The sequence below is a fragment of the Mytilus trossulus genome, chromosome 3 (assembly GCF_036588685.1).
Source record: "Mytilus trossulus isolate FHL-02 chromosome 3, PNRI_Mtr1.1.1.hap1, whole genome shotgun sequence".
Classification (NCBI taxonomy): Eukaryota; Metazoa; Mollusca; class Bivalvia; order Mytilida; family Mytilidae; genus Mytilus; species Mytilus trossulus.
Window position 1 is genome coordinate 52,165,684 of NC_086375.1, and position 27,773 is coordinate 52,193,456.

The 27,773-nt window shown below is 32.0% G+C and overlaps 1 protein-coding gene across 2 annotated transcripts; it reads right to left on the reverse strand.

The window, feature by feature from the left end:
* Window positions 1–2,577: 2,577 nt before the first annotated feature.
* LOC134711790 (titin homolog) lies at window positions 2,578–27,303 on the reverse strand. Of its 2 annotated transcripts, none has more exons than XM_063572673.1 (14): window positions 26,849–27,303; window positions 21,494–21,690; window positions 19,022–19,234; window positions 18,402–18,497; window positions 17,757–17,823; window positions 16,276–16,453; window positions 12,287–12,432; window positions 11,486–11,542; window positions 10,924–10,980; window positions 9,949–10,225; window positions 9,017–9,096; window positions 7,509–7,631; window positions 6,638–6,687; window positions 2,578–5,966 (listed from the first exon to the last, which is right to left on the reverse strand). In XM_063572673.1, the coding sequence occupies exons 1-14, from the start codon at window positions 27,288–27,290 to the stop codon at window positions 5,769–5,771; spliced, it is 2,181 nt and encodes a 726-aa protein (XP_063428743.1). In that variant the 5' UTR covers window positions 27,291–27,303; the 3' UTR covers window positions 2,578–5,768. The 2 variants fall into 2 exon arrangements, with proteins under 2 accessions (XP_063428743.1, XP_063428744.1); XM_063572674.1 differs by lacking the exon at window positions 26,849–27,303 and adding an exon at window positions 23,453–23,561.
* Between the last annotated feature and the right edge of the window lie 470 nt (window positions 27,304–27,773).

Below are 27,773 nucleotides of genomic sequence, written 5' to 3' on the forward strand. Positions count from 1 at the left end.
ATCACCATTGCACCCAAAACGTTCCATTCACGTCAAAACTGTACCCCTAACGTTCACTGCATGTCATCATTGTACCACAAACGTTCCATGAATGTTACCGTTGTACCCCAAGCGTTCCATGCATGTCATCATTGTACCCCAAACGTTCCATGCATGTCACCAATGTACCCTAAATGTTTCATGCATGTCACCGTTGTACCCCAATTGTTTCATGCATGTCATCATTGTACCTCAAACGTTTCATAAATATAACCATTGTACCCCAAACGTTGCATAATGTCACTATTGTACCACAAACGTTCCATATGTCATCATTGTACCCCAAATGTTTCATGAATGTCACGGTTTTTTGTCCCCATTTTACCCCAAATATTTCATGCATGTCACCATTGTACCCAAACGTTTCATAAATGTCACCATTATACCCCAAACGTTCCTTACATGTCACCATTGTACCACAAACGTTCCATGTATGTCACCATTGTACCACGAACTTTCCATGCACGTCACCATTATACCACAAACGTTCCATGCACGTCACCATTGTACCACAAACGTTCCATGCACGTTACCATTGCACCACAAACGTTCCATACATGTCACCATTGTACCACAAACGTTCCATGTATGTCAATAGTGTTCCGCAAACGTTCCATGCATGTCACCATTGTTCAACAAACGTTCCATGCATGTCACCATTGTATCCCAAACGTTCCATTCATGTCACCATTGTTCAACAAACTTTCCATGCATGTCACCATTGTATCCCAAACGTTCCATGCATGTCACCATTGTACCCCAAACTTTCCATGCATGTCACCAGTGTACCCAAATCGGTCCATTCATGTCACCATAGTACCCCAAACGTTCCATGCATGTCAACATTGTACCCAGATCGTTCCATGCATGTCAACATTGTACCCCGATTGTTCCATGCATGTCAACATTGTACCCCAATCAATCCATGCATGTCACCATTGTGACATATATTTCTAATGCATTTAAGTACTTGTTATTGTAACCTCATTTCTCACTCATTTAATAATTGTAACACCCCAAATCCTCATCCCTATTACTAAACCAATTTCCCTATTCATGTAACCTTTGTAACCCCCATTATACTTCCATGTAAACATTGTAACCAGAGGCAGATTTAGTACGGGATAGGATGCTGGCCCCTACAGATCTACATTTATTATCAATGCCAACTTTTTACCTGTTCCACTGTATAATTTGTCTAGTTTTAAACCCTATATGCAATGATCTTTACTAGTTGTAACTTGTATTGCTTTAATTGAGGTTACATAACGAGAGCGTAAGGAATGATCGTTCTATCCATTTAGTTGCCAGCTCTGGGTGCTGTTGTAATTTATGTTGTAATGATTAGACATAACGATAAAATACCATATTTAACTTGACCAGGAAACAATTAACTCTATCCCACGGTTTAACCAGAGAAAACACCTGTTTTTGAATCATTATGTCTCGTGCCAACCAATGCAAAATTGAGAATTTTTGAAAAAAAGACAACAAGTTTAATTCACATCAATAATTCTAAGGTATATATTTAAATCAGTGGCCATCAGTGTTTGTGGTTTTTCTGGTTACTTTGAAACTTCAATTAAACAATTCAGTTGCCTCTATTGGGGATTTTTCTGGTTACCTTGCATTGATATAAACTTGAACAAGCCATTGATTTTTAAAGTTACTTTATAACTACACTTGAAAAGTTCATTGGCCTATGTTGGTGATTTATCTGGTTTCTTTGATATTATACTTAAACACACCAATGCCTTTTGTCAGTTTTCCCCCCAGTTACTTTAAAACTACACTTGGTTAACTTTCTAGATATCACTTTTGAACAAGTCAGTGATTTTCCTAGCTACTTTGAAACGGCACTAAAATTATTCAGGGGATTTTCCTGATAACTTTAAAACATTGGAATGGCCTTTGTAGGTGATTTTCCGGGTTGTTTTGATTCTTCATCCTAAAATATTTGATAGACACAGTTTGTAATTTTTTCGACTGCTTGATACAACACTTGAGAGCACTTTAGTGGCCTTCATTGGTGATTTGCTAATGAGAAGAACAAGCAAAAGAATCTATTAAACTAAGTCCCCCGCTAGAAGCCAGATTGGATGATGGATTGACTGCAAAGTAACAACACTTGGTCAGCATTTCATAAGGAACATTCATGTGGTGTTTGGTTTCCTTCCATTTAGTGAAGAAGGCCAATGGCCGAAACGTCTTGAAAAATTGGTTTATTTATGCAATTATATAAATAATGTTCCCTATTGGAATTTTGAAAACAAGGATTTAGTGGTTTTCTTAAGAAAGACATGTGTAGGTATTTCCCATAGGGTGCTATCTTAAACTAAGTCCCCCACTAGTGGCCATATTGGATGATGGATTGGCTTCAAAGAAACAACACTTGGTCAGCACTTTATAAGGAACATTCATGCCATGTTTGGTTCCATTCCAAACGGATGCCAAGTGATGAGAATAGCTTATTTTAAAACCGTTCAGGCCAGGTGATCTAAAAAGGCAACAAAACAACACTGCTAGCTGGTCTCCAAACTGTTTTTACCAAAGTTTTATTCGATTTAATCTGTCACACAAATTACACTTAAAAACACACATGGTTTACTATAAGTAGACAAAATATACTGACTGTTTATAAATTATTACAATATCTAGACTACATGCTTTACAATGACATTCTATTTTCCCATTATAATTGTATACAAAAATAACAGATAAATTCAATGTTTGATTTCCATTCACAAACCTTATCGAGCTGTACATATCATGACTAGACAGTAATTTGTTTCTAATGAGGTTAATTAGCTGACTGTTTATAAATTAAAGCAAGTTAGCATGATAATAAGCAACACACAATTGAAATTATTTTTTTTCTGGTTAAAGCCTTGTAATACATAAACAAATACTGTAAATTCAGAAATTATTGCAATTTTGGAGAATGGACAAAAATGTGAGATTAGTTATTGCGAAGTCTGCATACAGATATATGTATAAGATATCAGAATGTGAGTTATTATTATTGCAATACTAACCTAGTCGCATTATTCGCTACTCGCATTAGTAAAATCCTTGCAATAAATTTTGAATTTACAGTAATAAATAAATCCATCTCTGCTTATAACTTTTTTTTTAAACAAAAATAGCATTTCAATTTAAAAACTTTCATCATGAAAAATCTTGGTTGTTCTAAAAATAACGGAAATTTTGTAACAGATCTTCTCTTTTTGATCAATCCATATAAAATCTAACAAAGTAAACTAAAAATTTCTAAAACTATCTTAGTGAACTTAAAACATCTAAAACCATGTGAACAACACGCCATAACTTTTAAGTTATGATTTTTCTACATGTTTAAAAACTTAATATTGATAAATAACTTGTGTAAATATGTTGAAGATGAAGAGAAAGACATTTTTATAGGAGGTTCTTATACCCCTCAAGATGAATCTTTGAACTTAGTAACACATTATCTGAAATTTTAACATGAATATTCATCTTTATAAATGGCAAAAAATTAATCAAGTGTATTGAAACTGATAAGATAAATGAAAGGAGTATGCATTTGCACAACATAACACACAAACAACCTCACACAAAATTTAACTTGATAAAAAACTTGCTGTTATTTAAAATATCAGACCATTGTATTTACAATTATCACTGGACCACCAGCTAATATTTATAGACAATTAGGATAATATTTACATCATTACAAAAATAAAAGCACCCTGAGAACATGACAGCCTTTTTCCTCCTTTTAATAATTAAAGTTCAATTACACTAGAAGAACAAATCAATAAATAATTTAACATTGATCAGCAGGTTGGTTTAATTAGTTGTAAGAGAATGAACAATGTATTTGATGGACTGAATAAGTATACCATAATATGTATGTCACATGACAGTGTATAACAATTCTTTCTTAATGCCCAATTTTAAAATATAACTTTACAATATAAAACTAAATAACTTTATATTCAAATACAATAAACAAACAAACAATGCTACAAGTATTTTCCATAAGGCCTGGTTAATCCATTCTTTACCTTAGAAAACACATCAAAATATAATTTATAATAAGTACCGTTCAGTTAAGAATGGTACATTATTGTATAGTAATCCATTTATTCACACTCCTTCTATGAAGCAAAAATACAAAATTTTCGAGTCTCTAATTACTATAAACTCCTTTCAACATCAGTAGTTTTTTTGCCTTTGTTTCCCTTTACCAGCAAGGGATACAAATGAAAAGGAAGAAATCAAAATCAAAAATCAAAATTAATCAATAAACGTATAATGTAAACTAGATGTTTTGGTATGACACAAATGCCCTGTGCGCAGCCAATTGTTTAGATTTACAAACTTTCTAAAATACAATTACAGAACAGCTGTATTAGGGGCATATAATGATAACACTGTGTACGTGGGTTAAAAGTGTGGATATATTTGACAGACCTGAAAGCTCTGCAGGAATAACATTAAAAATTAAAATGAGTACACATTCCTGGATATTTCAATATCTAAGAACTGTAATTCTGCCAAAAGTTAGTCAACCAGAATGGAACATAAACTTAATTTGAAAGTCATTAATTAAAATCATTTATGTTAAAAAATCAATATTAATGCAGGGTAACTATAAAAGCCTTGTTGATGGACATCAGTAATATAACATGCCCAGTGCACTTAGAATGAGAATAAATATCAGTGTCTTGAAACAGAACCAATTGATGGAAGTATCACCAATACATAAAACACAATGAATTACTTTTGAGAGTTGTCTACCTGACCATCTATTCTGTTTATAAGAAATTAATTCTAGTAATTAAAATACAACAATTAACCCATATAAAGATTAATAATAAACAATTTAACCCATCGATGATAAATGATAAGCAATTTACTCCCAAAATGCAGATACCAAGAACAACATGGAGACAAAAAATAACACCACAGATTTGTTTTATCACAAATATAACCCGAAATGAACAAATTAATAATTTATTAACAAAATCTCTTCTGCCAGCTCCTAATTCATTTGTCAAAGTTAATGAAAATAAACATATTAAGTTAACCTTCAATAAAGAACTGCATAAAATAAGTATATTTCAAAGTAACTTTATAAATAAATCTAACTTCTATGTGTATAAATAGTATAATGGTCAACATATCTTTGTTACTGCAAAAAGAAGTTGCATGCATTGCATACACCCCCAAAACCAAACTTGAACAAATGGCAGAATAATAATAACTTGAAATGCAAAGCAGTTGATGCAGCACCATTTATGCATAAATTCATTACATTTGAGAAATCAAATATTATTAAGTTGTGTATAACTACAGCGTGACATCAAGAAGCATCACTTGGTCATGACCTGGTGAGATTACAGAACAATTTCCAGTGCAGTCTTTTAAGAGTGCTATACAGTATGATAAAATAGAATATTATTGATGTACATACAATTGATAATGGATGACAAATGATAGCTAACCTGGGGCCTGATGAGCTAATAATAATGTTATCACAACAGATATTCTCTGGGATAAATACAACCAGATGGCCATCATGATTGGCTTATATAGTGTTGGATACCAATTTTCGTGGATTTGGTTGGAACATGTGAACCACAAAATCCACAAAAACTGGTACTCACAAAAATAAATCAATCCACAGTATCAAACATCTCAGAAACTAACTTTGGTTAAAACAGATATAAATATTGGAGTTATCACTTCTTGACAACTGTTTGTGATTTAGATGAATCTCTATCCTTCCTTGGAGACACATTCCTTTCTTTTGGTTTTCTTTTCCTTGTTTTCTTTTTGTTATGGTATTCCTTTGCCAGTACAAGTTCACTTTTCAGTTCTTGAGACATAGGTTTTGTATGATCAAAGTCAAAATTACAAAGAACACAACTTGAATGCAACTGTAAGAAAAACAAAACCAATTATAATTTGAATATTGTGTAGAGTATTTACAGCAAAAGTGATAGTTATACAAGCTATTTATAAACTGGCAGCTTGTGAAATTAAAATTGTTGTTTAAAGACCTGCTATACATTCTTCATAAAATTTATCTCTAAACATTACAGTGGTCATAATAAACACTCTATGCTTCTTTTTATTTAAATATAGCTGAAGTCCAATTTGTATGGGTTCCCAATAATCCCTTTTTTGTTTGTTGTTGCTTATAAAGGGTGAAATTGCCATTTCAGAAAAGCTATACAAAACAAATCTCTTTCACTAACTCCAATATTCATGCATAAACATGAAACAATTTCATTAACATGCTCTCTTGTATTAATGATAAGAATTTCTTATGCATATCTCCTTATCCTAGGTTTACCTTACTTTTCATCTTAATTTCAAACTTTGGACTCAAAATTAAAAAAAATACTATGGGAGATAGTGTCGACATTCCTCTACCATGTCTACTGAAGAAAAATCATGTTTTGTGACTTTTTTTGAATTGTTGGATTACTGCTTCAGTGGTTTATACCTCACAACTTCTTACAGATATGTAACAGAAAATTCATTCTAAAAAAACTTATTTCTTATCAAACATGATATAACTATTTTTACTATTTTATTCACTTACTGGACTTTGTTTCTTTCTAAGTTCAAATGAAGTGTCCCTTCCAGCTTCACCTGAAAGACAAAATTAATTGAATAGTTCAACAGCATAATACCAAAAGATGTTGTAATTTTTTTTATCTGGCTCTGATTAAAATATATACAGAATGGCAAGTAATGAGACATTTGAACAAAATTATAAATGTTTTATCCCGGGTAAAGTCCTCTACTCTAGAAGTAAAAAGATCTGAACATTTTTCTATTTTACAAATAAACTCTTCTGGTCTGCTACCAATTATGAAATCCATATGGTTTTAAATAACTTTAACAAACTGACTGCGTTTTGTATGAAATTGCTAAACAATGGAAGAACAAGATGTTTTGTGAGATATTGCTCACTTGTCTCTCCCTCCACACACACTTTAAGTATCCAGTAAACAGGAAGTTGATGAGCAAAGGATGTAAAAAATAAAAAAAAAATTGTAATGAAAATATTATGAAACATCCTTGTAAAACCTGTGCAATCAAATCAAATGAGAAATCTATACTTCATAAGAATAGGTAATAGGAAGTAAACAATTGAAAAAATTCAACCACTATAATTTCAAATAACCAAAGGCATAATTTTTTCCTGCATCATGCAAGATTCTCCAAATTTTATATGAATTTAGCAAAATTACCAAAATATATATTTTTATGAAAAAAAGAAGTATTTTTCTTTGAAAGGAAAAAAGTAAGATGTAGGTGGTTCTCTTTCCTTTGCCTATTACTATAGCTTCCTCAACCGATAAAACTGACCACCACCAAATATATATGCTGACGGTGGCGTTAAACACCAATCTATTAAGCAAAACCGATGAAAATGATCTGAGTTCATACAAAATAAGAACATTTACCTTTAAACCAATTTACTGTATATTGTGTAGTCTCTTTCATCTTAGAACTACCACATATTTTTCCTAGCAACATTTTTTCTCCTTGGCCATCTTCTTCACTTGTTTTAGCCATAAGACATTTCCCTGAAACATACATTTTAAACCATAATTACATATCCTTTCACATCAATTTACACATAACTGCATAACCTTTCTACATCAATTCTAAACCATAATTACATAATCTTTTACATTAAATTAAATTGATAAGCTATCAATATATTTTCTTATTCAATATAGCTATTGACTGTTATATTCATTGTCTGGTAATAGATGACAGAACTGTTGGACGACATACTATTTTTCTGTCCCTTCTTTTTTAAACCACTGGATATATTGACTTCAGTAATGTAAGCATAAAAAAATAGACATGAAAAATGACAAAGAAATTCATTATTAATTTCTGTTAAAGGAAAATAACTCAAATTCATAAATAAAACAAGAATGTGTCCATAGCACACAAATGCCCCACTCCCACTATCCTTTTCGATTTTCAATGGACCGTGAAATTTGGATAAAAACTATAATTTGGCTTTAAGATTAGAAAGATCATATCATAGGGAACATATGTATATTGAATCACTTGTAATCATTAGTATGTAATTAATGTTGATTGTTCTGCTCCTTGTGGCCGCTTTGATTAGTAATTAAAAACCTTAGTGAGCACGCTCACATACCCCACGTTCCCACATTGTCATTGGAGAAATTAAATAAGTGTGAGAAAAAAAAATTGTATAAGAAAAATTAATTTCCTGCCAATATGCACATCTAAATAGTATGTCCTTATTATCTACAAAATTTCATGAAATACTGTTGTGTGGTTTGAGAGGAGTTGCGATGACAAACTGTTGCAGTAGTACACTAAAGTAAATAAGTTCAAAGGGGCATAACTCCTAGAAAAAAAATTGAATCGCGATTTCCTTTCGATATGCACAACTACATAGTATGTCTTTATTATTTAAAAAGGTTTCGTGAAATTCTGTTGTGTGGTTTGAGAGGAGTTGCGATGACAAGAACCAGGAATGACGGACGGACGGGTCAAAAACATTATACCCTCTGCAACTCTTTGCCTGGGGTATAATAAAATGTTTGTTTGTTTGTTTGTTTGTGTACTAAGTTTTCAAAATGATTGGACTTCATCTTCATCAAAAACTACCTTGACCAAAAAATTTAACCTGAAGCTGGACAGATGGACAAACAAACAAATGGACAGATGGATGAACAAACAAATCGACACACAGACCAGAAAACATAATGCTCCTCTACTATCGTAGGTGGGGCATAAAAACATTATTTGGTTAAAAATGATACCACATGTACCCTAATCTCACAGGTCTGGATCCTTTGCTCATAATAAACCACAACACTTTCTGATTGAAATTTATTTGTGTATTGCTTTGAAAGAATTGATACAGTACCATGTATATACCTTATATCCACTCTTTTTAATGGTTTATACATCAACCTACCTGTTTCAACATTGGTTGCTTTCATATCTACTAGTTTCAACTTTGGTGGTATTATAGTTGAAGCATCAGACTTATCTGATCTAAAATAAAAACATATGAAAATACTATTAAATAAATCGTGAAACTTATAACTTGAGTCAAAACAACATTCTTCAAGTGAAATGAACCTAATTATAACAAGTTTAACTGCCAACCCCTGATATTTGGAAAACAAGAAGTTATAATTGTATAAATAAACCAATTTTTTGAGACGTTTCGGCCATTGGCCTTCTTCTGTTCTTTATTTTTCCTCTCAACTACATGGCTGACATTAAATTTGTATTTTCCTTTTAAATCAAGAAGTTGATGAAGAATTTGAAAATACAAATGTTGATGCCATATTTCAGGGTGCTATGATCTGCACAAAAGAGGAGGTATAATAAGAGCAATTTTGGCTTTTGAAATCGCAAGTTATGTAAAATTATTCAAGATTTTCAAAATTCGTTAATATTTGATAAACATCAGGTTGACTTTAGTGCAAAAAGGTCAATTTTGATGTCATTAATATGTTGAAATTAACATATTGGAACTTTTATGACCATTTTACACAAATTTTATTGACAAGCTAGACATGAGCAACAACCTTACCCAAAAAGATGTATACACATTAACATCTGTTTAAAATACATCTGGTAGCAAAATATTTTTTTGGGAAAATCAGTTGCTCATGTCTAGGTTTTATTGACAAGATCTCAAAATGAGGCTACTTTAGCAGTTAATGTAGTTTTCAACCTAAATAGAAGTATAAAAAAATCTGCAAATAATTTGTGTCATAGCTTATATATAATCTCAATAATTTTCATAAGTGTAAACCCAAAAGTGGATAATGCCAAGTTTTTATAATCCTTTTGTTGAAGTTATCTTCTCATTTATACACCTCTAAATAAGCTTACTCGCTGTCATCATGGTCAGTACTATGACGTGGTGACTGTATCGTAGCAGCATCAACAGATTTCCTGTGATGTGATATTTTACTTCCTTGTACAGACTCTTTTACATTTTCAGTTAGTGATTCAAACAATGATTTCTCAGTATTCCTTTTGTTTTTGTCCGTTTCTGTACTATCAGATTTTTCTGTGGATGATCTATGAGGAGTTATGGGCCCTGATGATTGAGATGATACTGTTGTAACTGTAGCTGTCTTCGGTTTCTTAAACGTCTTAGAATTATCTATGGCATGATAAGGGTTATAATTACATCACAGCTCAACAATAACACACATGGTAATTCATACAAAATCTCTATTTACCACCATTACTTAAAAACACCAATTTATTACACACCATTATAAAGTCCTCATTGAAGATTTAATCGTATTAATAAATGGTCATGTAATACAAACGAGATCTTACATTAATGATCACAAATTTCCAAAAAAAATTGCAACATTTGTTTACTTTTGTAAAATAGTCTATTGTTATGATAAAGAATTGTTAGTTTACTAAATAACATTTCAAATTTCTTGAGAATAATTCAGATCCATGAAAAATGTTTTGATGTTATGTTTTGTGAAAGATCATCAATACCTTATAAATTGATAAAAAAAATATAATATTGTGTTTTAGTAGTCTGATCTCAAATAACACCAGGGACACAATTGAAAAATATCAGATATTATGACTAATAACAATGTCATAACAAAATATATGAGAAAGTGCAAAAAAAGTTGTCCATTCACTTTAATATTAATTTTCTCTACTTCCATTTAAATTAAAGTCTTGTAGAAATATAGATACTTATATTTTTTCTGAGATAAAAATGTTTATCGGAGTGTTTCTTGTGAGTGTATAAAATGTTTATCTGAGTGTTTTTTGTGAGTGTATAAAATGTTTATCTGAGTGTATAGAATTTCATATAAATAATCCAACCTGATGAATGTTCTGAATGACTGTGATGTTTTCTTTTCTCTGTTTTTACTTTTATTGCTACAAAAAAGATGGTATGACAATAACAGAATATATATATATTCTATTCTGTTATATTCTATTCTGTTATATATTTATATACAACTCGTCTAAACATCAACCCAAAAATGTTAGATCTGTACATTTGCTTTTGCAAATTTTTGGTTCTTCCCTCATATATATGACTATTACTGAAGATTCTGATATAATTTTGTGTATTTAAAATTATTGCATTTAATTCATCAAAATGTGAAAGTAACGATTAATTGATAGTCTAAGATGTCTTTCTCAGACTTATTTTTTTTAACCTTATAACTTATTATATTTTGATAGGAATTGAGTAATAACCTTGACCCATCAAGTATCAGTCAATTTCACAAGAATGCAAAGATTTATAGGGTTGATAGCTTATAAATGATTTTTAAATATCTTATTTAGGATTTCAAGGTTATAACTTTATATTGATTGAGTCAAGCTAACGCCTTGAAACCATTAAAAAACATAACATCCATAACTCCTCTCTTACCTTTCTTTTCATCAGATTCGCTGTTTTTTGTAGTTTTGGACCATACAACCTTCGTAGCTGTAAAACAAAGAAACATTATTCTGTTACATTTATGTTGACCCCTATCTAAAAATCACAATGAATTCTATTGTGGAAGGATACCTGGTGAACAACAGGTGGGTATGTCCTTAAACAGTACCAGAGTTCTCCCCCGATATTTCATTAAGCATCCTGGTTAACAGGTGAAATTGAAAAACCATCTTGTTTCTAAAAATTAAAGTATCACATCCATAACATAATCTTTAAGAAAACCACTTCAGATAGCATCACAATACCATGATGCTAAAAGGCCCTGGGGAGAACAATGAGTACATTGTTAACATTATATAAGATTACAACACTGATGGTGCAACATTTCTTTATAATAAAGTATGTGGGATAGCACAATTTTCAGCATCAAACAGTTACACTACATAACTGATTAGTCCACTTATGCTATTTTGATATCAGTTCCATGTAAAGCTTAGGAATTTAAATATATGGAAACTTCGTTTTATTCCTAGTAACTGTGACATTTACCTTGGACATACTCAAGACCAGTAAGTGTTTATTAAATACAATTATGGAAGACAAATTAGTAAATTCATGTTTTTTTAAGAATTAATGTGTTCTAAAAACTTTATGTTTTAATATGCTTAAAAACACATCTACTTAATTTTTCAAATCACATGACATTTATTACATACAATTATGAAATATCAAAAATTAAATGCATATTGTTTGACTTTCGTCAGTAATTAAATATTTATTTCTTGTACGCACCTTCTGCATGAATTGTATCACAGATACTTGCTACAGCATCAAGTGAAGGTAAAAGTTTAGAAAATTTCCTCTCGGGCAGGTATTTCTCTTTGTTCTGTAAACTTTCAATGCTGGCACATTTACACTTATCAATTACGTCATGTACCCTGTAATCAAAAGACACCCTTATCAATTTCATACATATTAAAGTATATAGTCTTTAAATTTCTGCTTGGCATGTTCATTTATAGGTGTACCACAGTCAACATTTAACAACTGGTTAAATTTAGTCTTAAAATTTATTAATTAACTGGAGCTTATTTGACTAAATACGAGTAAAACTGCCAAATCGATAATTTTGTCCTATAAGGCCAATACGGATTTTTCCGTATTGGCCCGGGTTTAGCAAGCCCAATATTAGCATATTCGATTAGCTCTAGACTAATCCGTTGAAATCCCGATAACTCTAGAGAACTACGGCTAGTGTCGTCTGACAGGAGAAAATGACAACAAAACGATGGAGCAATAGCTCTATACAAAATATAGATGATGCGATGGATGCGTTAGTTGAAGACTATTTTCACTACGACGATTTATCTAATAGGGAGGCAGAGTACATCAAGAGAAATCTCGCGGATGTCAATGGGGAAGGAAATTTGATTCTGGAAGAAGTTGATTCAGCGAATTTCAACTTCCCAAATGAAATTCTGCAGGACATTGAAAATGCACAGAATCATGAGATTGATGAATCAGACAAAGAAAATAGCTCGAGTAGCAAGAGGTTTCGCTCTGTCACTGATGAAGACACTGACTCTTTTCTAGCTTTAAGTGTTAACAAGAACACAAAAACTAAAACAAAGAGTGACTTGAAAGTGATGCTGGATTTTTTCATATCTGTTGGAGAAATGCGTGATTCAGTGGAAATACCTGCCAAAGACTTGGACAGTCTGTTATCAAGATTTTTTCTTGGAGTCCTGATGAAAAATGGTGACGAATATGAGCCTGACTCTTTATCCTCTATGTTCAACAGCTTGGATAGACATTTGAAGGACTCAAAAAGTAGTATAAGGTACGATTATTTTCATGTAGATTATTTGATATCTGTGAGACATGTAACTCCCTTGTCTTGATATAGCATGATAGCCTTTGCATTATTCTGTCAAGCATTATGACTCGAATATTCAGTGCCAATATTTTAATTTTAGCCTTGTGTCATTTTTTTTGGTAAAAACTATATATATCATCTGGGTCAATGTGGTTTTGATGATCTTAAGCTTGTGTACAATGAATATTCCTTGGTTTCTCTTTGCTATAAGTATAAAACATGTACATACAAAAATTACATGTCAGATATTATGCATATCTTTTCTTTAATGTTTCAGTATTAAAAAGGATCCTGAGTTCAACCACACAAGACGGGTATTAGAAGCGAAGCGAAAGGCATTAAAGTCATTGGGCAAGGGCAGTAAGCCAAACAGAGCTGAACCTTTGACGACTGAGGAAATCCAAATCTTGAGGGAGAAAGGCGTTATTGGAACACGTAAGTTTAAAAAAAATGTTGTATTCCAGCGTGTCAGTCAGTAACTTTTAATTAAACATTTTTCTAACCTTGTGGCAAACAAATTATTTTATTTCCTTGTCGCCCTCTATCCATCCCTGATTATTAAATGGTTGTTCTAATAATAAATGTTTAAAATACACATAAGGTCTTGAACAATGAGAGTGTCTCCAGAGGTCTTTTGCATTTTGATACAGTATTTGTCCTTTAAATACTATTTTAAGTTGGATATTTACATTAAGATACATGTATTTTAGTTAAGTTCTTTTTTTTTCTTTTTCCAGAAAACCCTGATGCATTACTGAATGCTGTGTTTTTAAATAATGCAACATACTTTGGTCTACGAGGTCGACAAGACCATGTTAACATGACATGGGGAGATGTCAAGTTAAAAGCTACATCTGATGGAAAGGAGTATTTGGAATTTAATGGCGAGATTATGTTATGATTTCCATCATTTAAATAGTTGATATTTTAAATCTTTTAGAAATCACAGAATATATACTTCTGTGGATAATGGATGTACATGTACAACAGTCCTGACAAAAGTTGGTAATTTGTGCTTTTAAGGATATTAACCATTGTTTTATATTTATCAAAACAAATCTTATTTACTATGCAATACATGTTTTTTGTTATATAAAAGTGAAAGTTTTGTACAGACAGGAAGGATAATTCTTCTTTAAATATTGACATAAGCATACTTTTTTCAGAAAGAAGCACCAAAACCCGTAGTGGAGCAAAAAGCAGGGATTTCCAGGATATTACGCCAAAGATTTTCGGGGAAGGAGGAAGTAATTGCCCTATTCATGTTTACAAGGAATACAAACAGCATAGACCTCAAGACACATTAACTGATGAACATAGATTTTATTTGAGGCCTTTAGATAATAAACATGAGGAAATATGGTACACTCCCCAAACCATAGGCAAAGATAAATTAGGTAAAATGGTAAAAAATATGGCAGAAAAAGGAGATCTTCAAGGAAGAAAGGTTAATCATTCGGGACGTAAAACTTTTGCTACCACACTACTTCAAAATGGTAGACCTGCCAATGAAGTTGCTCAATTAGGAGGCTGGAAAGGCATTAGTACCTTAACTCATTATTCAGTACCGTCTATTGAACAACAGCAACAAGCTTCTCACACAATATCTAAGGTCATGTTGCCGAACTCAGATTTACAGACGACATCAGATTCAGAGGAACCTTGTGAACTTTCAAACTCAAATACATTAGTTCATAATAATTTAAATGCAAATGTATCAAATACAAAAAAATCAAACTGCTAACAAACATGACAACCCAATGGCCATGTTTGCAGGTGCAACTATAACAGGCGGTGTTTTCAATATTAACATATACTCAGGGGAAAGAAAGAATACTATAAACTGCAGCCAAGAGCTTTAATCTGAAAACTAGATAACAACATGTTTTTTACTTGTTGTGTTTATTTACTGTTGATTATTTAATAAAATTGTTACTATTTTATTGTTTTGATTAAAATCCTCAATTTTCATTGATACATATTCAAATCACTACTATTGAAGTCCTGAATGTCAGATTTTCACACTATTTTCAATCTTCATATTGGCCCGGCTAGAGTTCATATTGGACTGGTTAATTAATAAAGGTATCATTGCGTAACAATTTTCATATTAGCTTAGTTATAGGTCCTCGGGCAGCCATATTGGCCTTCGGCTTCGCCTCAGGCCAATATGGTACCCTCGGACCTATAACTAAGCCAATATGAAAATTGTTACGCAATAATACCATAGTATAAATTCAAACATCATAATTCTTAGCATAATATTGATTATTTTCAACTTGCTAACAATATTGACATCTTATAATCTTGACCAATCAGACACAGAAAGTAGAAAGGTGATACACTCAGGATAATATGGGGAAGAAGTCCCCAAAAACAGTAAAAAAATCAATAAATTTTTATTTTTTTTAAATCGGGATTTATAGGATAACGATGGAAATAGCTTTAATATAAACATAAATTTGTGTGCATGTGTCAAACATATTCTGTGTTCATTAGAACAAGGCTTTGTTTACAAAGTGTAATAAGGACGTCATATTAGAATTCATTTTTAATAATTCTTTGATATGAAAAAATGTTACCTAATGAAAGCGTTTCTTTGTTTACATTGCATATGACGTCATAACTTAAATAATGTCACAACTAAAATCCCTAACAACAGAACCAAAATCCGAAACATGACGGTATTTCAGTTTTGAAATTAAGATATGTTTGATAGACTTCTTCCCCTTTCACAGGTAATGCCTGCCTCATATTAAAGTTGAGTAGCTATTTATGTGTATTGATGGATGTTCTAAAGAAAAGTCAGCTTTATTACCTGAGAAGTATTTTTAAATGGTATCTTTCTATTATCATTGTGACAAGCTGTTTTATAAATAACCAAATGACATATTATTTTTCTTACTCTTGTGGAAGTACTGTTGCTAATGTCAAGTCAATTTTTGAGAAAAATGTAATAGCCCTGGTGATCATTCTGGATGCTGCATTTTCTAAGTCTCTGATCTTGTCAAGTTCTCTTGTCAACTCTGAAATGTTCTGACTTTCAAACTGTTTCACATATGCAACCAAATTTTCTTGTTTAGCTGAAAAATATATATAAATTAAAATAATTGTTTTTTTGTTAAGCTGAAAAAGTATAGTTACAATTAGAATGTCTCAATCATAGATACTTCATAAGGAACAAAATGTCTTTCTCTCCCATACAATTTATTCTTAATTAAATGTATGGCGTTCATTATCACTGAACTAGTATATATTTGTTTAGGGGCCAGCTGAAGGACGCCTCCGGGTGCGGGATATTCTCGCTACATTGAAGACCTAATGGTGACCTTCTGCTGTTGTTTTTTTATTTGGTCGGGTTGTTGTCTCTTTGACACATTCCCCATTTCCATTCTCAATTTTACTGTTTTCTGGAGGTTTTTTTGGTGTTCTTATCTAAGTATTTTCAATCTTGTTTGGTGTCTGTGCTGTTTTAACTTAATTTAGCATTAACTTTTTCTTCTTGGTATCTTGATGTTCCCATCATCAGTACATGTAGCTTTGTATCTCTTTAGTTTTGAATCATCACAATGTGTGTCTGTTCTATCTGAGATATTCAAACTAGAGGCTCACAAGAGCCTGTATCGCTCAGCTGACTCTACTTGGGTTTTTTAAATCATATAAAAAAGATAAAATTTGGCTACAAAGTAACAACACTTGGCCAGCACCTCATTAGGAAAGGAACATTTATGCTATGTTTGGTTTCATTCAATTCAGTGGTTCTCTAGAAGAAAACTTTTGTATGCATTTTTCATAGGGCCCTATGTTAAACAAAGACCCTCCGCAGGCAGCGATCTTAGATGATAGATAGTTACAAAGTAACAACACTGGGTCAGCATCTAATCAGGAACATTCATGCTATGTTTGGTTTCCTTCCATTCAATGGTTCTCTAAAAGAAGAAATTTGTAAATATTTCCCTTAGGGTCCTATGTTAAACTAAGTCCCCAACTGGTGGCTATCTTGGACTTTGAATTGACAACAAAGTAACAACACTTGCATTGACTTGGTTAGCATCTCATTAGGAACATTCATGCTAAATTTGGTTTTATTCCATTCAGTAGTTCTTTAAAAGAAGTCATTTGTATGTTTTTCCCATTGGGTCCTATGTTATACTAAGTACCCTGCTGGCAGCCATTTTGAATGATGGATCAGCTACAAAGTAACAACACTAGGTCAGCACCTCATTAGGAACATTCATGCCATGTGTGGTTTTATTCTATTCAGTGGTTCTCTAAAAGAAGTTATAAATGTATAAAGTTGACGAAGACGAAAAATGTAAAATTATTCAATGAAAACAACACTTTCCAAACAGTGATTGTTTCTACATACAGCTCTTTATATATTACCATGTAAGATATTCTGAATTGCATCAAATCGTTTCCCAATATCTTTTACCAAGTTCTGTGATGATTCCTGCAAATCATAAAACAGTTAAAGCATCATTGGGTATAGAACATTGTTAGGCATTGACTATGTGCTAAAAATTCATGTGAGGATATATATTAACTTTGTCACAGTGCATTTGGTTGTGTTTTCCTTTAGGGATAAAACTTAATGTCTTCTGTTACGACTACATATTTCTAATGATTCTAGTCATATTTTTTTTAATATGTACCACTAATAAATTGAAATAGAGTTACTAGTCATTTAAAATCAACAAAAGTTATGCAAGAAACCCCTTCCTTCCACTTGATAAAATAGTTCTGATTTCTCACATATTTATATGTTCCATCTCTCAATATAAATAAACTCATCATAGATACCAGGACTAAATTTAGTATATACACCAGACACGTGTTTCGTCTAAAAAGACTCATCAGTGACGCTTGAATCCAAAGAAGTTAAAAAGTATAAAGTTAGTGAATCCTAAGACAGTGTAAGAGACCCCACTTTATCAAAATTTTCTGAATGTAACCTGCTTGAGTTAACTGAGTTTTTTTTTTTAATTGTGATAAGTATTAATGTTTAAATAGTATAAAACTGTTTCATACTTCAATTTTTTTCTTGAGTTCTTTCCTTTGAGCAAACATGACAGTTAAATTGTTTTGTTCCTGTTGTAGTACTGACACATCCTCTTCTATTGTACCCTGTAAAAAAATCAGTGAAGTAAAGGAAAATATCTCAAAAGTTAATAACATAATATTACATATAGACATGATATGTACCGTTAACATACAAATATGACAAAGATGTCTTTACTGTCTATCTCAAAATAGAAACAAAGCTAAACTAGTATTTTCATGAACTTATAATATGTACAATATCTATGTTTAAATCTTAAAGTAATAAAAACCATGACTGACTCTAAGTGGTTAGAACTGAATGTTTTGTTAAATGCTAATTCAATAATCCAGAACTATTTATATCAATCAAATTTTTCCTACAAGAGAGGAGACCAGGGCTCACCAGGATCCTCCTATGATTAATTACAGGGACAATTACAAAAATTTGACAAAAAGATTTTAACCCGTACCTGTCTAAGACTTGTATGAATATTGACAAGGAAAGCCAATCAGTGTTTCATAAAACAAGATTTATTCATTGATGAGACAGAGCGTATTTCATGTGACTGATGACAGTTCAGTAAACGAGATTCCACTGTAAGTCTTACCTTCACTTCAAAATACTCATTCATTGATGAGACAGAGCGTATGTCATGTGACTGATGAGAGTTCAGTAAACACAGAGCACAAATAAGCTGCTGGCATTGTATACACACAACATTTCTTTCCATCCGTTCCAATTTGTGTACATCACAGTGTGTGTAGGTATCGTGTCTGATCACCTCTCTTAATCTATCAAAATCAGCAGCACACAAAACTGGCTAAAAACAACAAAATATTACAGCTGTTATTATGTGCAAACAATATAATTTATTACTATAAGCATAAATTAATGAAGAGTATATTTAGTTTTATTTGATGCAAAACATAAATATGTGTCACTTTAAGAAATATTGATTATATGATGTTTATAACTTGCATAAAAAGTAAAAACACAAAAATACTGAACTCTGAGGAAAATTCAAAAAGGAAAATAAAAAATCAAAAGGCAAAATCAAAAGTCCAAACACATCAAACGAATGGATAACAACTGCCATATTCCTGACTTGGTACAGGCATTTTCTAATGTAGAAAATGGTGGATTGATCCTGGTTTTATAGCTAGCTAAACCTCTCACTTGTATGACAGTTGCATCAAATTCCATTACATTGTCAACGATGCCTGAACAAAACAAACATACTCAAAGAGTAAAAATGTCAAAAATAGGGGTACAACAGTCAATATTGTGTTACCATCTTAATATCATTACATAAACAACAAATGTAACAAAGTAGCACAAAAAGGCATACATCAAATTTAACATTCTCATTTTGCTTTTCTTATACGGCTGAATTTATCTATGTAAAGTCTACCCATAAATGAAAGAAGGTTTTCATTACTGGTGTAAAATTGCGCGTTTGAAATTCGCACAGGTAGACATAAAAATAATTTTGTCGTATGACGGCATACATAAATGCAGACTCACGTAAAGTAGATACATGTATAACAAAAAACAGACTTACAGTAAAAATAATAAATAAAATAATGGTGTGGTTCAAAGTATGACGGGATACATAAGTACAGTTTCACATCAAATACGGCTGAATTTATCTATGTAAAGTCTACCCATAAATGATAGAAGGTTTTCATTACTGGTGTAAAATTGCGCGTTTGAAATTCGCACAGGTATACATAAAAATAATTTTGTCGTATGACGGCATACATAAATGCAGACTCACGTAAAGTAGATATAACAAAAACCAGATTTAACAGTAAAAGTAATAATAATAAATAAAATAATGGTGTGGTTTATTTTTTATTTTAAGTTATTTTTTTAAGAATATATGAATTAATGTACCTTACAATAATGTCTAAATTATCTATTGCAACTTGATCAGATATTTTTAAAATTGCCACTTTTGCATAGAATTATATAATATATGTTTCTTTTGACACAATTTAAGCAAGAGATACTTCCAATGTGCAATGTTGGAGGTTTATGTGCATAAATCACCTAAATTCAACTTGGTAAAACGTTTTTGTAAAATGACTGCTACAAATAATTTTTTAATCACTTTCAGCTTTGCATGGTTCATTAGTGATTACTACGATCTAGTAAGGATTTTTATCATACTTGTTTATATAGCATGTACCAATCAGGTTAGTCATATAAGCAAATTAACCATTTATCCATACCAAACCACACCATCATGAATATATGATAAATGCTTGAAATGAAATCAGGTTTCCAAGATTGGTAAATAAAGAATGCAACATTAAAAATACTACATGTAGTCCTGGTCTTTTTTTCAAAATAACCTTACTGTTACAGTTTTAACAGTAATAATGTCAATATCATTTCATGCAGATAAGAAAATCATTTCCTCATTTTATGTTAGTATAATACAATTAAGTGTGATATGTATTAAAATCAACTAATCAGGAAATAATTATTTACTTCCCCATCTCACTTTAGTAAATTGAGTTACATGTACATGTAATTTCATCAATTATGTCTATTATTATTTCAAAATGTAAATCATACTTATATCTGAAAATCACTATTAGGTGCAAAACAATGTAGAGTCAGCATTTGCAGGCACAACAAAATAGGTTTTTGAAGAATTGTGTGGGTAACAATAAGTTTTACATGTATGTACAACTTACAAAAGTCAATTTAGTGGCTCTAATTCTATGCTGATTTATACAATTCACAGGCCATTTTATTTACATGTAAAAACATATTGCAATACTTATCTATGATATTCAAACATCTAAGGGGAAATTGATTTGTTGATTGTCACACTGGATACAGCATGTACAGGGAAAGAATATGCAAACATCAAGCCTCACTTATCTTTTTTTGAGCTTTATTTAATTTTGATCATAAAATATATGGATCTAAAATACTTGGTGATAAAACTTATTGGTGTAGAAGTTGTGTAAGTAAGAACATACAAAAAACATATGATAAATCTTGTTTGATACACTCTGATATTTTTGAACGTCATAATTTCAATAAAAAGGAATAATGAACCTACACCCATTGGTTCCTGTTTAATAACTGGTTTGGTATCCATCTTTTCATCATCAGAGAGAAAGTCAGGAAGTTTTCCTAACTGCTCCTCGATGTCAGCTGTTTTATTAGCATCTAGTTTATCATCTGTCATATCTGATGTCTGTCCTTTCTTACTCATGTCTGTACTGGAATTTTGTTCACTTAAACTCTTTGTTGAACCTTAAAAAAAAAGTGTTTTTGGATCACAATGATTGTTTGGATTGAGCATTGTTATGAGTATACATTCATGTATATTGTTTGTATTGGAATAATGTTAACTTTAAAAGTTCTGACATACAAACTGCTCATTACAAAATCAGATGTGTGCATTTATTATTGCAATTTTATCATTTTTGTCAACCAAATGTGATTTTAATTTTTTGCAATACTGAGAAAAATTCTGCTTAATTCATATATAAAAAAAATCAAAATGCAAGTTTAAATTATTGCAATTATAGCCCTTTTTTGCAACAATAAAAACCTCACAATAATTTCTGAATTTACAGTATTTTAAAGATATACTCTATAGAGAAATTTTCTTATCAGTTAGCTCTGTAATGGTAAAAATAATAATACATCACCATCACTAAATAGGCTACTTTGAAAAAAATCTAAAAGTATCATTCATAAATCTACAGCACATGTACATCATTCAGATGTTAAGAAGACATGAGTCTGTCAGAAATCAAAATAATATTCCAAAATATTAGAGCTTTAAATCCCTTCCATTTAGTGCAAAACAACAAAGACTGCAAAAAATATTTTCATATTTGATATATTAACTATGTATAAATTATTGTGCTACTTCGTTGAGGTCAGTGTTTATCATGTTTAATGGTTGAGGAAGCCAGATAGTCCAAAAAAACAACTGGCCTTTGTTAGAAAATCGTACCAGTCAGTCGATTAAGATTGAAATCGAGGGCACCTTGCCACATTCAGAATTTTGACTCACAACCGTAGTGTTGACAGGCTATTGATACATGTATATATTTATATGAACAACAGCTTTACCGCAAAAGGTATTTTGCTACAAGTATTTTTCAAAGATGTTTTAGCATGTTTAGTGGGAGAATCATTGATCCTGCTTTAATTTGTCAGAATCCCTTATCCCGCTTGTCATCATGGTCATTGCCATAACAAGCTTGTAGTTTCCTGTTTTCATGCATAATAATTTGACTCTGAGTTTAATGATTACAAAAAAAATCAAACAATAACACATCTCACTAAGACCCCAATGTCAATGCATGTACCTTAAGATGAAACTTAAACATACAAAAAGTAGTTCTATATGTACACATGAACATTATTCATCTGGGGGGGGGGGGGGCTATGGTTGAAGGCCAACACTACATGTACATGTAATTGTTTATCCTTGTATGTCACTCTTTTTGCACCAACCTGATACATGTGATAAGTTACATCTTCTAAACATTCATGTATCATAAAAATAAATTTGATATAAAGACGGAGGAACACAAGCACTTGTTTACTACCCATGGCATGATCTACTATATTAGGATAGCAGATCTTGCCATGGATAGTGAATAAGTGTATGTGCAAAAGAAATACTAATCAAACAAGTTCACTAGTTTGTGCTAAAAACAGAACTAAGAATTATTAGGGGATTTCCATATCTTATTACATCCCTAACCAATCATAATATGTGTGTTGTATCTATGTCCATCTTTTATGAAATTGTCGATTTAGATTTCTAAACTATAACCAAATAATATTCGTCCCTTACGTGTATACTAAGTTTTACGTTTATAGGTGTTCTAACATGCAAAAAAAGGAGGAGAGAGCATGTTTGTTTACCAATGGATCTATGATCTAGACTATGTACGCCGATAGCGTAGCTACTTGCAATCATTCACGACTGACTTATATAACAAGGACTTGCACAAACATGCAAAATATTAAGGAATTCCCAACCCCCTTTTACCATTCCGATTCCCATTCATGTCTATATCAATAAAGCAGGTGGCAGGTGCTTGTACAATCTAAACGGAAACAATGATGAGTTACTTCCCCTCTCTCAATTTACATTGAATGGTCACTAGGCTGGGGGCAATATTTTCTATCCGTGAGACTAGGGATAACTATTAACAAACGATTTTTCTATTATGTATTAAAATCCAGAATTGAATTTGTAAACTTTAATGTATAATATATTCGATACTTAAAGATGTATTTGGGTCTTGATATAAATCGAAAGGCATCTCATTTCATTAGATATAAATCGTCTAGTAAAGCATATCGTCTAACTACTGGATAACTCCGACAGAAACGTAAAATCTAAAATTTATATAAAATCGAAAGGCAGCTCACCTCAACAGATATCTACAATTCACCACCAGTGGCGGATCTAGAAATTTTTATAAGTGGGGGCCCACTGACTGACCGAAGAGGGGACCCGCTCCAGTCACGCTTCAGTGATCCCCTATATAAGCAACCATTTTTTTCCCAAAAAGGGGGGGGGGGGCCTGCCCCCATAAATCCGCCTCTGACCACTGCTTCAAGGAGGCTCGATGATCATAGCCAACTGGCCATTCTAAAATATACTGCTGGGTAAAATAAGGAACATTTATTTTAACTAAAAAATTCACTTGAAAAGTTGAATTCTTAATCGAGTTTTGGTAGAGTAAAAATGTCTATTTGTGGTTCTTATTTCTTTGTTACTATTTTTTTTTAATTTATTGTAATTTGTAGAAGAAAATTTATTCAGTCTAAAGTTTACTGAGATAAAATTTGGAAATGCTAAATTAACATGGAAAGCCGACAGTTTGTTCTAAACACTAGTTATTTTTACTGACTGCACTGAAACTGGGAAATAGCTGCAAATTAAGAGGTAATACCCCAATAAAGAATTAACCCTCTAATGGCCACAACAATTGGGGAATAATCATCCTCATTAATCGTGATGCAATATAACTTCTATTCAGTATCGTGTAACATATTTCTCTGAAGCTTTGGGATGTATGCAGAAAACCTTATGATGCTTTAGAAGTTATGTGTTCCGTGACCAACTATCAAATATCAAATATCAAATATTTAATTGGACAAAGCACATATGATACAATGCGTATTCCAAGATATAAAAACATTAAACATGACAATTTATGAAAATACAACATAAAGAAAACATTTCAAGTACCAATTATATATATAATATAACAGTATTACATAGTATTATACTTATGGTATATACCAACTGACATTAGATTTTTATTACGAACTTCAAAAGCTTGACTTAAATAAGTACTTATTTGTCTGGTGTCAACCATATTTACTGGGTTAAGTAAATAAAACGTATACTATAGTAACTTTCTGTTTACAATTTGGCAGAAAAAAGTCTGTAAATAAAACGCGAAAATAATCCCGTTAATAATCCATTAAAGCCCTCGGAAGCTCTAATATATTACAATCTTATTGTGAAGTATAACGCTCTTGGTTAAAAACTGTAGGAGTTGATTGCACACAATAGCCATACTTGACAAGTTTCTGTACATTGGATATTAATATGTTGCCAAAGGCTACTGAGAAAAAAGTCGGAAAAAATCATAAACTACTACTACATATATTAAGGTATATAGGAAATTTTGTTTTGAGACAAGTGCCTGTGAGATTAGGATTACTTAAATATAGAAGGCTTAATTGTTGATTACAGAAGTTACAAAAGTTGGGTATTTTTTACCGACGATCCGAACTACAACCCAAATCGATGCACAGCACCATAATATATATACATGTATGGTTTGCACTGCATCCTATTAAAAAAACCACACACAATGTTCGTCTTTGATCATGGGACGCAAATAAAGCAGAACAAATTAAGGAAACCCGAGCTCCATTTTGTAATTTGCGTGATGCTGGTAAATCTTTTTTCGCGTGAACTGTCAAATTTTCAAAGAGCGTGTTTGAACATTCATTTCCCAGTCTTGCCGAACCTGTAGCGATGATACCTCCTTTGACAACAACTTTATTTACGTCATTAGAGTCACCTTTCATGGTTGATATAGGATAAAAATGTGTCATAATTTCTCATTTGACAACTCTCCACAAGATATCGTAGAATTCAACAACTATAGGTCAACTCGATCACGATCTTCAACAATGAGCAAACCTCATACCGCAATTCAGAAATCTACAAAAGGATCCAAAATGATAAATTTTATTAACAAATGTAAAACAATTCAAACCAGAAACTATATATATACGCACATGTATGTCGTCTTGACTCATATGTGACGCTCGGAACAAACATTTGGAAGTCCAAACTAAATACGAAGTTTAAAGAATGAGGAGCCGACAACTCTAAAAATGTTGGATGTACCAAATACGGCTTTATAGGCAATTTAAACCTGCTTTGTATAATTCAATATTAAATAAACAATAATGAACATTTCAATCCTATTTCATGTAAAAATATCAGTAAAATATGTCAAAAGTTCTGCCGCTTAACCTGGTTGTTTACATTCTCGTTCTTTAGTTGGTGGACAGGACTTTGCTCTATTGACAATCAAACAAAGGTTCCTGGTTGGATTCCCGTTTGGGATGAAAATTTCAGGAACTCAATTTTCGGCTCTCCCTTGACACCATTTGCGAGTATGGTCTTGAGGAAACGATGATAGTCCGTCGGAAGGGGACGATAAATGGCTGACCCGTGTTAAGAGAGAGCCACATCTCTTGCACGTTAAAGACACCCTTGTAGATTTCGAAAAAGAGTAGGCTAAGGCCGCTACAAGGTAGCATTCGCAACCGCAAAGTGGAAAGGGATTAATATAAGTTGCAAAACTTGTTTCCCAATCCAATATAAATAAATATGTTCAAACCACACCTTTATGATTTAAAATAAATAGAGCAATCGAAAACATTACTGAAAAACACCACAAGGCCTAATGTGAAACAATTTAAGGGGAAATCGACCATACATCTTTATACTATAGGTCCAGAAATATATTGATTTCTCTTGCATTTTCACAATACCATTATCGCTTGACTTCTGTTTGGCACAGCAGGCGATTTTATTATATATCTCATTGTACCATGTCCGTTTTAAAGCTATTTGATCACTAATAAGCATTATTTACTCTAAACAAGGAGGTTATATGAGAACCTCCTTGCTCTCAATTACTTGAAATAGGTTTTCTTAATTTAACTTTTATATAAAGTCATAAAGATGTTTTTAAACTGAATCTTAATTAATAGACAAACTAGTGTTGGATACAATTGATTTGGCTATTGAAGCTAAATCGATAGGCTTTGATGTACAATATTTTATTACACATTATTTTGTGCACAGGAACGATCATTGACTATGTATGCTTGTAACTTTTACCTTTGACTTCCAATTCATCATTAAAGAAACTAGCCTCTCTGAATTCTTTGCGTTTAAAGTCACTAACTTTCATTTCAACCACGCATTTGCTATCATCTATGGTTAACTCTTCAACTTTGATTGTTCTACGGAGAGATCTATTCTCTGTTTTCTTGTGATACTTATTTTTCTTAGTTTCCAGTTGAATTTGGTCCACCTCGACACCCTGTGATTTGCTTGAAGTAAAAACTGTTTTTGTCATTTTGTCCACGTCTTTTTTTGTGTCATTGCTATTCTGACAGGTGTGCATTGCAGGTTCGAATTCTGTTATTTGTTGTTGGTCTGAAGATTTACTAATATCTTTGGTGTATTTGAATTTCTTGGTTGCTTGTATGTCTGTTACCCTCTTCACTGTGTCACACTGTTTTCGCCTGCCTCCCCTTATTGCATAAACTGGTCTCATTTTCCCCACTTTTGGACGACTGCAATGACAAAATAATGTATTAAATGTATTAAAACTGATCGTGAGAAGTTGTCGTCTAAAAACACTAATCTTCTTTTAATATAATGTGTCTTTCTTAATGCCCGGGTCACACTGTCCCAATTTTTATATACGATGGACACCCGAATGCGAAAATTGTAAGTTCGTACGAAGTTGGTCCCGATCTCGTTAAAATACCAAAAAGTGACAGAAACAAGTACGATGAATAACGAAGTTTAAACGATGGTGCCGAAATTATATACGATAGCAAAAGATGCATGGACATACGAAGGTTAACCGAAGACGGGTATTTAAGCTTCATATCTCAGCCGAAGCCTACACGATGGATCACGAAGGCTACACGATGGATTACGACGATGGCGCGATGGCAATACGATGTCTAAAAGACGTCGTGTACAGCTTGTTTTGGTTGATTTCTAAAAAAAATAGTTTATGAATCAAATA

What these genes read in the sequence shown, in the direction of transcription:
- LOC134711790 (XM_063572673.1), bottom strand. Translation starts at nt 27,290, where the DNA reads ATGAGACCAGTTTATGCAATAAGGGGAGGCAGGCGAAAACAGTGTGAC. An exon ending in GCAACAGTACTTCCACAAGA is followed by an intron (nt 12,433 to 16,275) that starts GTAAGAAAAATA and finishes TTTTGATTACAG; the next exon opens with GGTACATGACGTAATTGATA. An exon ending in TACAGTAAATTGGTTTAAAG is followed by an intron (nt 6,688 to 7,508) that starts GTAAATGTTCTT and finishes TTTGTCTTTCAG; the next exon opens with GTGAAGCTGGAAGGGACACT.